At 39.5% G+C, this 16,031-nt stretch overlaps 1 protein-coding gene across 1 annotated transcript in view; it reads right to left on the reverse strand.

Moving 5' to 3' along the window:
• PSMD1 (proteasome 26S subunit, non-ATPase 1) overlaps positions 1 to 15,767 on the reverse strand; it is a 93,094-nt gene extending 77,327 nt beyond the window's left edge. Inside the window, exons 1-7 of the mRNA XM_029933601.1 lie at positions 15,595 to 15,767; positions 11,277 to 11,320; positions 10,597 to 10,670; positions 10,248 to 10,417; positions 7,866 to 8,071; positions 4,954 to 5,097; positions 1,822 to 2,048 (exon numbers count right to left, since the gene is read on the reverse strand). Coding sequence (XP_029789461.1) covers positions 1,822 to 2,048; positions 4,954 to 5,097; positions 7,866 to 8,071; positions 10,248 to 10,417; positions 10,597 to 10,670; positions 11,277 to 11,320; positions 15,595 to 15,610 — 881 coding nt within the window. The 5' untranslated portion in view covers positions 15,611 to 15,767. The remainder of the gene's footprint in view (positions 1 to 1,821; positions 2,049 to 4,953; positions 5,098 to 7,865; positions 8,072 to 10,247; positions 10,418 to 10,596; positions 10,671 to 11,276; positions 11,321 to 15,594) is intronic.
• Positions 15,768 to 16,031: the final 264 nt, after the last annotated feature.

The following is a 16,031-nucleotide window of genomic DNA, read 5'->3' on the forward strand; positions in this document are numbered from 1 at the left end:
AGGGATTTACCCAAGAGGAATGAAAACATCCACATAAAGACGTTACAGAAATGTTCATAGTAGCCTTGTTTTGAAACAACCCAAATGTCCATCAGTATAAGAATGAATAAACAGGGGCGCCTGGGTGGCTCAGTTGGTTAAGCATCCGGCTTCAGCTCAGGTCATGATCTCATGGTTCATGGGTTCCAGTCCCCTGTTGGGCTCTGTGCTGACCGCTAGCTCAGAGCCTGGAGCCTGCTTCAGATTCCATATCTCCCTCTCTCTCTGACCCTCCCCTGCTCGTACTATCTCTCTCTGTCTCTCAAAAATAAATAAAAAACCTAAAAAAAAGGTTTCTTTAATTAAAAAAAAAAAGAATGAATAAACAAACTGTGGTATATTCATACAATGAAATGCTGATCAACAATAAAACGGAATCAGTTACTGTTTTACCCAAAAACCACATATATATATATAATATATATATATAAAACATGTTCGGTGAAAGGAGCAGAAACAAAAGAATACATGCTATATGATCCATTTTTATGAAGTTCAAATACTGGCAAACTAATCTATTCTGACAAATCAAACCAGTGGTTGCCTCAAGGGCAGGGGGTTGACCTTGAAGGGCAGAGGGCAAATTTCTGGGACGATAATACAGGTGATAGTTACATGGGTATTTATACTGTCAGAACTCAATGAACTGTATCATTAGGATATGTGTATTTTACAGTATTTAAATTATTATTCAATTAAAAGAAAGAATTGAAGGGGCGCCTGGGCGGATCAGTCAGATTAAGTGTCTGACTTGATTTTGGCTGTCATGATTTCAGCTGGTTTGTGGGATGTAGCCCCGAGTCAGGCTCTGCACTGACAGCACGGAAGCTGCTTGGAATTCTCTCTCCCCCTCGCTCTGCCTCTCCCATACCTGCACATGTGTTCTCTTTCCCAAAATAAATAACCTTTTTTTTTTTTTAAATAAAAGAAAGAACTGAAGAGCTGAAAAGGATTCAAAAGAAAATGAGAAACACAGAAGATGGGCAAAGAAAATCCAACTTACATATAAAGGGAAAAAAACAAATACTAAAAACAAAAACTAGAAAACCTTATTGAGGCAGGACTATTTCTGGTGTTTTTGAGGACCAGAAAAAAGGCCAGTGAGATCTGAGGACATTAAGTAAAAAAGAAAGCAGCAAGAGATGAGTTGAGGGGTATGGAGAGGAAAGATCATGTATAACCTTGCAGGCCATGTTCAAGATTTAGAATTTTATATGAAATATGTTTGTAAAGTACTGGAGATTGAAAGAATTGTGAGATTTAGGTTTCAGAAAAATAACCCTCACTGCTGTGTGAACTTTGAAAGGAAAAAAGGACGCATAAGGAAGACATTTAAAGTTAAACATTTTAAACAGGCGGTCTAAATGCATAAGAAAATACAGGAAAATAAAATTAAAATCTAATACTGTATCAGCCTAAGAAAAATGTATATATAGTTGTAATAAAGCACAAAAAGCTGGAAATGTTTCTTACTTCCCAAACATCTAAAATCTAGCTCAGCTCCCCTGAGGGTTTTAACTCTCTTGGTGAGAAAGCACAGCTGCAATCAGCCCTCCCGGTCAATCACTTCCCTTTCTCTCCAGGAGAGTCCCTATTTCTGGTTTTCCTTAACGTACCCAGCAGAGTGCCAAACAGAGCAATAGCCTTAATAAGACTTGACAATCCATGAAAGCGAATTCTGAAAATAATTCTTAGAATACACAGTCTACGAGTATTCCACCTCTGCTCAAAACGAAATAAAGTTTGTTGAATTAGTTTTGATGCAGAAAAAGAGACTTATACCTGTCCTTCTCTGATCCTGGGACAGTACCCGTATTGGTGGATCCAGGCACAGAAGCAATAGGGGTGCCAACCGTTCGAAGGTTCTGGATTACAGAGGACAAAAACTGCTGGCTAGCACTTTCATACAAATCAAAACAAATCTGATAAGCCATCAGGAGGTTGTCTTCCTTGACCAGTTTTTCTAAGATATCACTCACGGCCTGAGGATCATCTAAGAAAATTAAGCACTGAAATGCAGATAAAGAACAATTACATAACAATTGAAAACAGTCTACAAGATACTTAGAGATTGACAAACAGTTAATAATAATATAGGAACCTGAAAATATAAGCACAGGCAAACTGGGGCAGATAAATTGTCCCAGCACTCCATTTCTTTTTTAAAAAAAATAATTCTTAATTTTAATTCCAGTGTTAGCACTCTATTTCTGATCCTGGCACCAGACAAAGTTTTCCTGAAAATGGCAGCTACCTTCCATGAGAAAACCCATACAATATCATACTCACAACTCTTAATATTATGCCTGGCAATCAGCAGTACTCAATGACTACCAGTACTAATAAATGAATCTTGGATTCTTCAAATTTTATTTGTATTTTATTATCACGTGCTCCTTACTTTGAATTTTCTGCTTAACCATAAATTGTAGGAGTAATTCATTCATTTAACACGCATTGTATAGTGCTGGGCAAGACTACTAAGAGGCACTGAAATGACCATTTTGAAGTATTTCTCTTATCACTTATAATCTGTCATATGTTTTAACAAAATTATCTAATAAATTTAGGAATTTTTAAGAATTCAATTAAACATTTTTGGTTCCCTTAAAGTAGCATATAACTAATTTCAAAATGAATATATTAATCAAGTTTACAAATTAAGACTGGAAATAATGGAGGAGCACCTGCGTGGCTCAGTCGGTTAAGCATCTGACTCTAGAGCTCAGCCCAGGTCTTGATCACAGGGTCCTGAGTTTGAGCCCCATGTTGGGCTCCGCACTGGGAGTAGAGCCTACTTAAAAAAAAAAAAAAAAAAAGGAATAGGAAATAATGAGGCGCCTGGGAGGCTCAGTTAAGCAGCTGACTTTGGCTCAGGTCATGATCTCCTGGTTCTTGAGTTCAGGCCCTGCGTCAGGCTCTGTGCTGACAGCTTTGAGCCTGGAGTCTGCTTTGGAATCTGTCTCCCTCTCTCTTTGCTCCTCCCTAGCTCACGCTGTTACTCTCTCTCTTTCAAAAATAAACATTAAAATTAATGAAAAATAGGAAATAATGAAAATAAATGACTCATAATAGGGGAATGGTTAAGTAAGGCAAAGTATATCCACTAAATGACTGCTGCATATTCAAAAAGTTGGAACAAGAGTTTGCGAAATATGAAAACAATGTTAAAAGGATATATGTAATTGATACTATTTGCCTCCAGAGCCAAGAAAGGAGTGGGAAGATTCTCTTTGTATACCCTTTATTCTTTTTAAATTTTGGATCACATGAATGTATATTACCTGTTCAAAAAAATGTATTTTAGACATGTAAAATAAAATTTTAAAAAGCTTTGAAGAGACAAGGAATAAAAGAGCTAAAAAGAAAATTGCCTCTGAGGAATAGAACTGAAATACACAGGTGAACAGAAGACTATTGTTTTTCATGTAAGTTTTAAAACACAATTATTTGGGGGTGCCTGGGTGGCTCAGTCAGTTAAGTGTCCGACTTCGGCTCAGGTCATGATCTCACATTTGTGGGTTCAAGCCCCATATCAGGCTCTGTGCTGACAGCGAGCTCAGAGCCTTGAGTCTGTCTTCGGATTCTGTGTCTCCCTCTCTCTTTGACCCTCCCCTGCTCATGCTGTGTCTCTCTCTCAAAAATAAAAATTAAAAAAAATTTTTTAAAATAAATAAATAAAACACAATTATTTAAAAAACAAAAACAAACAAAACCTATTAAAAACTGCTTAGAAGCAAACAAAACTCTAAAAAGCTATATAGAGAAAACTGAAAGGAAATACACTTAAATGTTGCGATTGGGTGATATAAGTGATATTTTCCCCCAGCCTTTTCTGTTTCAAACTTGCTTCAAAAAGCATTTAAAAAAGGATGCATTACTCTAAACATAAAATATATACAGATGATGAAAATATATGAGAACACATTATAGTGAAAAAATAACAAAAGCTGTGTTAAAATGCTAGGCTCTAAGCAGAATACAAAAATTTATAAAGTATGATGATTGTTAAAAAGCAAACTTAGCCATTAAAAAGACATGTGCTAACGAGTGAAAGAAAAACTTCTAATGCATGATCTTTGAGAAGAGGCCCAAGGAAAAGGAAAGATACGCTTTTTGTTTTCTGAATTTTTAAAAAATGTGCAAGCAAATTCATACATGAAGGGACACCTGGCTGGCTCAATCAGGAAGTATACAGCTCTTATTCTCGCGATTATGAGTTTGAGTCCACACCGGGTGTAGAGATTACTTAAAATAAAATCCTTAAAAAAAATTTCATACATGAAAACAGATAAAACATACCTGAATGTGTTGGTTGTGTTTGGGTAATAAAACAGAGATCATTTACCTGAAATTCATCTTAGAATGACACAACATAGGTACTGTTTTTTTATCTTTCCTTCTACCTTTTTTTTTTTTAACCTAGTTTTCAAAATTTCCTTAAACGTTTGGAATACTTTCAAAATGAAAAAGAATACAGGTGTGCCTGGGTGACTCAGTTGGTTAAACATCCAACTCCTGACTTTGGCTCATGTCATGATCTCACGATTCTGCGCTATCTGCACAGTCTGCTTGGGATTCTCTTTCCTCCTCTATATTCCTCCCCTGCCCACACATGCACATACCCTGTTTCTCAAAATAAATAAATAGACATTAAAGAAAAAAAAATAATACACAGGATGCAGTGTAACAAGTTTTTTTAGTTTTTTAAGAGTCAGTTTCTTGTCAGTAAAAAGGAATATAAATGTATACCTTATCTTCAGAGCTGATGTGAAAATCAACTGAGATACATGTATGAAACTGTTACAATAAAATAAAGTAATATAACGTAGTAAGGCCTAGCCCAGCAATGCAGCAGAAAGTAGTGCGACGTAAGGTAAGGTAACATAATACAAAGTAATGTAATGTAAGTACCTGACAAACATTGATGAAATCGGGTTTCTCCAAGTTCATGTAGATTTTCACTAGAACTCTTAGAACCTTATTCCGAAACTGTTTATTCTGCATTAACGACATGCAGAGCTTGAGGCTATAAGCTAGCATTCCTGGGACATCATTCTGAAAGAGATAATTTAAAGATATATCATTACCTGGCTACTGAAGCATTATGTTTATTTAGAAATCAAATTATTTGAATCTACATTCTTTAGTTATTTTAAGCAACCAAAGATTTATTTGCTACTTAAATAATAAAACTTAAAAATAACCATTTTAGGGGATGCCTGGATGGTTCAGTTGCAAAAGCACATAACTCCTGATCTTAGGGCCATGAGTTTGAGCCCTATGCTTGGTACAGAGATTAAATAAATAAATTAAATTAAAAAAAAGTTTTTATGGGTGCCTGGGTGGTTCAATCAATTCAGTATTCAAATCTACATTTCAGCTTGGGTCATGATCTCAGTTCACAGGATCAAGCCCTGCAACAGGCTCTATGCTGACAGCATGGAGCTTGCCTGGGATTCTCTCTCTCTCCTAATCACTCTCTCTGCCTCTCTCCTAAGCTCTCTCACACATCTATGCATGCACTCTCTCTCAAAATAAACTTTTAAAAAACTTAAAAAGTTAAAAAATAACCATTTTAGATAAAAATCTTAAAAGAAAATTACCTATTTCCTTGTTTTCATAAAAAAGGAGGTTGAAAACTATATTTAATGATCATCCTGAATCCTCACTATGTGAACACAGTATCCTATAAGAGTGGTGCTATTAATTAATATACAACTGTCCATACGTCAAATGGCTATGTTTTTTAATTGTGTCTACTGAAGTCCTTCATCCTTTATGCTTACTGCCTATACTTGATAGCCAGGAACACAGTATGATAGACATGTTTTCCAGCTCTGAACGATTCGAGTGCTGTGACATACAGCTGGTGTTGTCACACCTAGCTGGTGCCTCCCCGAGAAAATTTGGACTCGACTATGTATACCTTGTGGTTCTTCCAAGCATATAATATCTGACATACCAACCTATAAAACTCCTTCAACATAAATAAGCATATTGAAGAGCTATCAGAGTTATTTCTCCAAAACCAAGTTGTGACCTATCAGTGCATAATGAAATCAACTCAATGGGACCAGCATTTCTTATCAAATACAATTTCAAAACAGAGTAGGGGTGTCTGGGTGACTCAGTTGGTGAAGCATCTGACTTCAGCTCTGGTCATGATCTCACGGATAGTCAGTTTGAGCCCTGCATCAAGCACTCTGCTGTCAGCACAGGGCTGCTTTCAGATCCTCTGTCCCTTTCTCTCTCCGGCCCTCCCTGGTGCTTGAGTGTGCTCTCTCTCTCAAAAATAAACATTTAAAAACTACAAAAAAAAAATCAAAATTATATCCTAAGTAGTAAAAGCAGGTAATGTTTCATAAAATTTAAGTTATATTCAAATGTATGTGTGCACTGGGATGCAAAGTAAGGTGTTTTTTTTTTAATGTTTATTTTTGAGAGAGAGACACAGAACATGATCAGGGTAGGGCCAGAGAAAGAGACAGAGGGAGATATAGAATCTGAAGCAGGCTCCAGGCTCTGAGCTGCCAGCACAGAGCCTGACATGGGGCCAGAACCACAAACTGCAAGATCATGATCTGAATTAAAGTCGGATGCTTACCCCACTGAGCCGCCCAGATACCCCAATAAGATACATCTCTTACTCTGCTTTGTTCTTGTTTTGAACATTTGTCACCCCTTTCCTTTATATTTTTGCTTGCTCATCTGCCAATCCCCTAACAGTTTGTTCCATCTCGGCAGGAACTGTTGGTCTTGTTTGCCACTACATGTCCAAAGCTTAGAACAGTTGTCTAACATACAGTAGAGAGTCAAAAAATATATGCTGAGTAAATGAAAACAAATATTTTAATTTTATTCACATGAAGATAAGGACACAAAAATGAAACATAGTATAAAACAAGGTCCAATTCTATCACACTAGGTTGCTTATTCATTTACTCATTTAAACAAATCCTATCACTGCGGCTAAAACTGCCTCAGGCTTTGGAGACACAGTGGTGAAGAAAGCACAAGATACCTGTCCTATGGAAGTTATAATCTGGTGGCAAAGACAGCTGTTAACTACCAAGTAACACAATCAGTTAGTTACTATAATAATAAACCCTATGAAAAAATACAAGGCTCCAAGAGATTATTAGAAGAACTGGACCTAGTCTGCAGTAGGGGTTGAGGAGGTATGGGCACTGGGAATCGATGGATCTGTAAACAAGTGACAGGTGAGCTGAACTCTGTATCTTGCACAGGGATAAAGCAGTTAAAGAAAGGAAAGAATGTTTTTGGCAGAGGCAGTATTCCGGTAAGGGGATTAGGGCAGGGTAAATCTAGGAATGGAGGTGGGGTTAAACTGGCTGGAGTCCGGAGAGCCAGCTCATGGAGACAGCTGGTAGGCGGGCGAAGTGGGCATAAAACTCAACACCCATTTAACTCAGTCTTACACCTTCCTGACCACTTCCTTACACTAACTTACTACAACTGTTATAATTATTGCAAAACACCCCCAAACAAGAATCTATAGTTTTAACCATAATAAATGCATTAAAATAGCTTATCAGTACAGTCTTCTTAAAAAGGGTAGGATAATGAAAAACAACTTCCCTATGAAAGACTTCAAAGGAGCACATGTGGTAAGATAAAAGCAGGTATTTGAGGACCACAAAACTTCATATAAATACACAAAAATAAAACATTTGGTTAAAAAGCATCTTATTATTTCTACACTAGATTTTTTTTCCACAATCCCTGAGGTTTTTAGTTTTAATAACTTGCTTTGCTGACTTCCCATTAATAACAGTCTCTAAAATCACATCAATTCTACCTACCGACTCTAGTATAGTCTTCTCAAAGACATCTAGTCTTCGTGTCTCCAGAGCAATGCCAATAGCTTGCTTATACTTGTGATCATCTAGACATCGCTGGAACATTTTATTTACGATTCCTTCTAATCTCTGGTCAATTGGTTTTTTTTCTCCTTCTGGCAAGTCTGCATTTTCCACACATTGTTTGGTGTAGTGATCAATGCACTTTGCTATGAAGAAAATAAAATAATGAATCATCTTATAAACAGGGGTAAGATACTAGAAAAGACAAATGCCTACATTTATAATCAGAAAAACTTATGGGATAACTGTAGAGTAATAAATAAATTGCAAAATGTATGGGTAACTATAGAGTAATAAGCAAATTTCAAAGATTTTTAATTTGAGAAGTTATATATTCAAATTAATATTGTTCCCTTCAAAGTTTTACCGAGGGCTTACACACTAATTCCAATAAGGCTAACGTAATTCACTATATTTCTATCTTGTTACTATATTTTAACCAAAATTATACTCTTCAATTTGACTGTGTTGCTTATTAAATAGAACTGCCTACAAGAGTTCCTTCACTTTCAAAACCAAATTATTTGCCATCATTAAGGATATTGAGAAAGACCTTATTGTAACAATTATCACAGAGCAATAAATTATTAGACTTCTTTGCATCAGTTAAACTATTAGTTCACTGACAGTAGAGACCTTGCCTAAATCATCTTTTGAAAATAATGGTGGGGGCACCTGGGTTGCTCAGTAGGGTAAGCATCTGACTCTTGATTTCAGCTCAAGTCAAGATCTTACGGTTTGTGAATTAGAGGCCTGTATCAGGCTCTGCACTGGCAGGGCGGAGCCTGCTTGGGATTCTCTCTCCCTCTCTCTCTGCCCTTCTTCTACTCTCATTTCTCTCAAAATAAATAAAACTTAAAAAATAAAAACACAAACGCAGAATTCTAGTTACAACATCAGAGATATCCCTTTCAACCACCCGGTGCAGCACTTCCTAATTTCTGAAGAGGAATACCAAATCTCTTTTAAAGGTTCAGGTAAATAATGCAGATCTCTTCTAAATCAGCAACTCAAAAAAAATACTTACACCACACACTCCTGAGAAAACACATCCTTGGGCTCTCTCTGATTGAAAGCTTGATATTCCTAAAGACTTGCCTGAAGGGTATGCAGTCCTTTTTCCATCTACTAGTTCAGTTTCCAAACGTTTTTTAAAGTGAGACATCTTTGAATAAATCCTTACATGGTTATAGTTCAATTTATAAGATAGAGAGCCTAAAGCCTTGCCAGCAGCCTATCCCCCACTTCAAAAAGAAAGAAACAAATGAGAAAATGACGGTTTCTAGTAGAAACAGTACGGACTCTGAAGTTAAGTCTCAGTTTTAAATTCTGACCCTCCCATTTAATAGCCCTGGGTCTTTATTATCTCGAAACTCGAGTTATAGCGCCTTCGTCACAGAGGAGCTGTGGAATAAACCACGCCATGAAGAATGAGTGGCACAGTGCCCAGTACAATAACGGTTTCTGGTATTAGAAACAACTCTATAAACTGCTGTCATTTAATTTGTTATTCATAATAATCTGACTGAACTTTTTCATGTTACAGAATGCTCACTGGATAACAATAACCATAATCTAAGATAACGATCTTTGTGTTGATTAGGCAGTTTCTGAATATTTAAAAAAACATTTTTTTAATGTCTTTTATTTTATTTTTGATAGACAGAAGAGACAGTACGAGCAGGAGCGGGGCAGAGAGAGAGGGAGACACAGAATCTGAAGCAGGCTCCAGGTTCTGAGCTGTCAGCACAGAGCCTGATGCGGGGCCTGAACCCACAAACCATGAGATCATGACCTGAGCCAAAGTTGGATGCTTTAACCGACTGAGTAACCCAAGTGCCCCCTGAATAATTTCTTAAATTCATTTTTAAAATGTTTTGTAAGGTGAGCATCTTCATTATTACTGTTACTAATGTTATGTCAAAAGATAATAAAGCACAAAATTAGAAGGCAAATATAAAAACTCAGCTTGCATAAAATTATAAGATTATAAACTTCCAATTAAAATTAAGTTTGGCAGAGTCCTTAGGTGTCTCAGTCAGTTAAGCATCTGACTCCAGGTTGTGGCTCAGGTCATGATCTCATAGTCTGTGAGATCAAGCTCTGTGTCAGGCTCTGTGCTAAGCTAAGCTTGGGATTCTCTCTTTCCCGCGGTCTCTCTGCCACTCTTCTGCTCTTGCTTTCCTTCTCACTCAAAAAATAAGTAAACTAAAAAAAAAAAAAGGATTAAAAATTAAATTTGGCAAGAGCAAGAAGGAATACGTGTACTACAGCAAGAAAGAAGCCAACAAGACCAAGCCTTACCAGATGAAAAATAATTACCTATAATAGTCTCCACATATTCAGAGTTATCATTGACATTGAAGAGGTCACCTGCTCCAAGTGCATAATTCAGAGACTCCTCAAAAGCCCCAAGGTGATAAAATACTTTAGATGCCACTAAGGCTGCAAACTGCCGACTCCGGAAGCCTTCATCTTCATACAAAACTTCTCTGAAAGAAATTAGGAAGTATAGGCTTAGCTCAAACTGTGCTTCTTCTTAAAAATCCTGAATCTAAATATATTTAGTAGCAGCAAATTTCTAAATGAATTAATAAGCCACATGGCCCACATCCACAGAGATTAGTTGATCTACTTTAATCCAGTTTATAGAAATAAAATGATTTCTTACATTTTATCTACAGATTCAGAAATTTCTGCCCAGAAATCATTGACAACTGCATTCAACTTGTGTAGTGCAAATTCCTGTAGAAGATAAAACCAAAATTCAATTTTGAGAGACTTACAATTACTTTTTCAAAAAAAAAAAGTTTCCAATAAATCAATAGCCAAATTCTGTTACATTTACTAAAATTCTTAATCTATGAGAAATACAAAAATTTACTGACTTATGTTGTCTCTTAGGTTTACACATTTCCTTGCTTTTTAATCATAAAACATCAGACTAGCCATTGGTTATTCCTTATAATGAACATTTTTCTTCTCTGTATATACAAAGTTGATTATAAGTCTGGATATAAATGAATTCAGGTGTATAGAACCTGTTCACATATGTTACAAATTTCAGTCAAATAAAAATAATTTTAAAATATGTGACATGTGAGGAATAATAAAGAAACAAGGGTGGGGGGAGCGTTCTGGTGCCATACTGAGACTCCTTTACCTTAGCTTCCTTCAACTCTAAGGAAGACCAACTGCTATTGCAAAATACTGTCCTTTGGGGCTAGATGTGAATGGGTATAGACTGGGTAAGACGGCTATTTTAAATGATGGAAAATACACAAATATCACTATATCCAAAGATTTCACAGTACTCCTATTAACCCCAGTTAATTTTTCTTCAACTCATACCTTAAGCTGTGGTTCTTCCTCATCCAGAAGAGAAATAATTCCAGCTATAAGACAAAAGGTTTATCATGATAATGAAATACATAAGACAGAACCTACTACTTAGTCAAAAATATATCACAGTCGGAAAAAAAAAAGTATTTTTTGAGGAGCGACTTCACTACAAGAATGATTATTTTTCTTTATAATTGTAAATACTTATATTTTGAAGTTTAAGAATTACGTTATCAAACCCTTATGACACCACATATATCACATTACTTGCCAAACTCAGTAGTTTTCTAAGGGTGGACCTTGCATCCACAGCATTAGTATTACCTGGGAACTGGTTATAAATGCAAATTCCTGGCCCCATTCAGATCTACTAAATCAAAAACTGTGGGGATGGGGTCTAGTTATGGGGCTACAAGTTTTCCTTGTGATACTGATAATACAGTTTGATAATCACTGGCCTAGCTTACCGACCAAAATGGGAAACCTTCCCAGACAATTTTAGAACAAATTTATTCACACAAAATAAATCAACAGTTATAAAATTATTTATAAAAAAAAGAGTCATCCACTCAACAGGGTAAAATACATCTAATATTTCAAGGCACCTCCTTTTTATCACAAGTAATCTAGATGTTATGTTAAATGATGAGCAATTTAACTGGTTCTGACTTCCAAGTACCCAAGCACAGTGTTCCCCACAGGACCTTGAAGTATTAACACTAACACTGGAGAGTAAAGGAAACAACTAACCTCTCCAAAAGAACACACCTTGAAAAACAGTCATGCGTCAAAGGGATTATTAGAAAAATATATACAGGAAATTAGACCACAAAGAAACTATCTCTCAGATACATGTTTTCCATGCAGGTCTTAAAATCATTCTGGAACACTGACTGAGTTGAAACTGTGAGTGATTAAAGTTGATCAATACAACTTTACTTAGGAAATATCACCATTAAAAAAAATTTTTTTTTGTTAATGTTTATTTATTTTTGAGAGATAGAGAGAGAGCACAAGCTCTCTCAGGGGGGCAGGGGAAGGGCAGAAAGAGAAGGAGACACAGAATCTAAAGCAGGCTCCAAGCTCTGAGCTGTCAGCACAGAGCCCGATGCAGGGCTCGAACTCACTAACCACAAGACCATGACCTGAGCTGAAGTTGGTCACTTAACCAACTGAGCCACCCAGGTGCCCCATAGATGTCGCCATTTTTAATTGGTGTTGGTTTGCCAAATTGCTCCAGCAGTCTTTAGAGAGCCACATAGGAAAGGATACAAATTTAGCCAACAAAATCACACCATGGTGCTGGCTAGGTCCTGTTGCTATTCTAAAAGCACAAAAGCAAAGTGAAAGAACTTCTTGGTACTCTATCTAGTTTGGTAGGGCAAGTCCAGAACAGAGAGGCTAACTAACAGAATGGACAGAAAACAGATGAAAAGATGTAACAAGTAGGACTGTGAACCTGGGATGTGGAATAGCTGATGGTTTAAATGTGACACAGATCATGAACAACAGAACACTTCGACCACTACTAAAAATGCACTCACTGCCTATCACCAATCAATGATGTATTTGAACTGCTTTCACCAAAAGAGGTGATAAATTTTTTACACTCTCCTGTTTGGTTTCGGTTATGACTAATTTGTTACATGGTTATCCTGGCTTAGAAATTCAGCCTTTGTTCACGAACACAACTAAATCACATCCTCTACACTCCATACACAAGTATTTCTCATCTTAAAAATAAAAGAACAGTCCTTTGGACAGGGGGAAGGAGAGATACGCAAGGAATGTGAAAAAGGTAGCATGTGAGAAAAGTCTCTTCTGCCATGATAAAAAGTAAGCAGATATTATGTAACTTATCCAATCAGTTTTTAGAAATCTTTGGATGTGATTTATGAATACTGAAGTATGTTCCAGTAAAAACAGCTTAAAAGTTGAAAGTAGCTGTCTCCAGGGATGAAGAAGAGGAAAAAGGAGTGGGAAGCTATGCTTTTAGAGCTTTTTGGCATAATTTCTCTTTCTGTGCCTATATTATGTTAAAAAAACACAATCTTGAATCTCTCCTGTAACCACCTATCCTTCTATCTCTCCACTCCCTTTCTCGGCCAAATGTTTTGAAAAATGTAACAATACATGCTCACCTCTTACTCACCACTACCTTCTTAGTGTCTAGCAAGTGAGTAGAGAACAAATGAACAAACAAACTGATTAATCCACACCAGGACCATGCAGCTAGGCTGTCTAGCACCTGGGACAGATCCTAAGCCACTGTGAGCCAAAGGACAGAAAATAAGGTTTGGGGCAGAAGCTTAGTAATCCAGTAAATATAACAAATGATAGCAACAAATACACACTCACCACAAACACAGTATTAGCACCACAGTCTCAGAGTAGGACCTCAAAGGTCATTATTCTTGCCACCCCCTAAAAGACTTATATTCTTTGCGTTATATTCCCACCAAGTGCTTTTTCGGCCTCTAAAATACTTTAGGGATCGATTTATTGATTTGATTAGCTAATGATTTCCTCATTCAAGACATCTTTGTGAACTCCTGCCACCTGCCTGATGGTGCTCTAGGAATTATGAAAACGATCAGTTTGTCACCCAAAACTGTAACAGAAAGATAGCACTCAGGTAAGTCAACAAAGTAATCACAGGACTGTGACGAAGGGAGGGGACAGCTAAGGGAGGAGAGGCAGGCAGCATGTTTAAACAGAATGATCAGGCTAGAATAATATTTGAACTGAGACTAGAGATGGAGAAGCCAAGGGAAAACTTGAGGAAAAAGAGTCTAGGAAGAGGGAACAGAATGTGCAAGGGTCCTCAGGTAGGAGAGAAACTGACATATTCAGGGAACAGAAAGAAGGCCAGTGAGATTAGGATGTAGTGAGTGAGGAGGAGAATAGTGCAAGAAAAATCATCCAATCATGTTAAGTCTCTCGTTACAAGACTCAATTTGGTTCTAAACACAATGGAAATCACTGGAGATTTAGAGCAAAAAACAGAATTTTTAAAAATAAAATGACATTATGTGATTAAAATTTGAAGAAAAAAACTCTGACTACACACAGCCCGAAGAATGGAACGCACGAAGATAACAGCGGAAAACCAAAACCGTAGGGCTGTCACAGTAACCGAGGCAAAAGATAAAGGTGGTCTCTGGCAAAGACGCCGCGGTACCGCGTGGATGTGAAGTAGAAAGAGCCCCCATTTACAAACGGCAAGAGACTTCACGCTTAGTGTATCTTCAGAGAGCTGGTTCTGGAAAAACTCTTCCCTGTTGGAACTAAAACGCCTCTCATTTGTACCCCTTGGGAACCAAACTCTAACCCCGGGTACGGGTGACAGCTCTTGGAAGTCTCTGCAGGTAACTCTTAGGTCTCTTAGGGTCTCCACCAATTTCTCGAAGCAATCCTCACAACTACGTGGTTCTGAGCTCCTTACAAGCTACTCTGATCACCGGTCTGTTGGACAACAAAACGCTTGAGGGACGAGCGGAGATAGAACAGGACGGGAAAACGGTGTGGGAGCGGGCAAAGCAAAAACCCACCGAGGCTGGGGCCAGCTACACGCAAATCAATCCGTAGCTGAAAATCGCCACTCGACCCGCACAGCGTATCCCCTGTCAAAGGCCATTCCCCGAATCTCCAAACACAGTAAGCGTCCGAAGCCCGCTCCGCACACTCGGGCACTCTTTCTTCGATGCAGAGTATCTGCTGAGCACCTATCAAGCCCCAGCTTGATTCTCAATATAACGCTGTGTCCGGGTGAGGTCTTCACCGGGCACAGAAGTTCTCCGGGCGTTTTAACTGAACGCTCCCGGGAAAGGCCCAGAAACACCCGCCTCGAATGCGGTATCAGGAGAATGGGGCCAGAGCAGTTGGGGAGCAGCGAGGCCGCCTTATCGGCGGACCGCACCGGGGGGGGGGGGGGCATTCCACCCCAAGCACCTGCCAGGACGCCCTGGGGTCAGACGCCCCCCACCCCCAGAGGGCCACCTTCGGGAGGGACTGAATTGCGACCGTCCACGGCCCCGGGGTCGGGGAAGGGCCCAGGGGGCTGCTCGGGTCCGGACACGGGGGTGTGACCGGGGAGGGATGCCCAGGCGGCCGAGCCGGCGCGATTGCCCCGAGCCGGAGGGGGGACGCGGGGACCCTCAGAGAGGCCGGGCCAGACTGCCAGCCCCCGGCCCAGGGGTGGGCCGTGGGCAGCGAGGGGCCGCGCGGGCCGGCGCTCCGCCGGGAGGTGCCCAGTCACCGGCCCTGACTCAGCTAAAAGCCGGCGTGGCGGCTCCTCCCTTTCGGCGCCGGCTGCGGTCGCACTCACCAGCTGAGGTGATCATGGCTGCGTCCCGCACAGGCCTGCCCGCTCGCTCGCCGTCCCGGCCGCGCCGTGTGTCTGTCAGCTCCGGGCCCGTCCACTCCGCCGCGCCTGCTCGCTCTCCCGGTGAGCTGCTCAGTCAGTAGCCTCCTCAGGCCGCCGGCTCGCTTCTCTTCCAGGACCCCGCCCGCTCCGGGGCTGCCCGCCGCCCTGCCTGCTGCCCGGCGCGAATTTTCCCGCGGCCTGCGGTTGTCTGCGCCCCGACCGCCGCCCTAGCCCTCGCTGCAGAAGGCACGGAGAGCTCCATGTTTTTTCTAACGCTCCTTGAGGTTCAGCGCTCCTGCTGGGGCGTGGACACTACTGCGCACCTGTGATCAGGCTTCAGAGCAGCCACCCCCAAGAAGAGGCCCCCACCATCACCCGCCATTGCGCAGAGAAAGGGT

Source organism: Suricata suricatta, chromosome 3 (assembly GCF_006229205.1).
Source record: "Suricata suricatta isolate VVHF042 chromosome 3, meerkat_22Aug2017_6uvM2_HiC, whole genome shotgun sequence".
NCBI lineage: Eukaryota > Metazoa > Chordata > Mammalia > Carnivora > Herpestidae > Suricata > Suricata suricatta.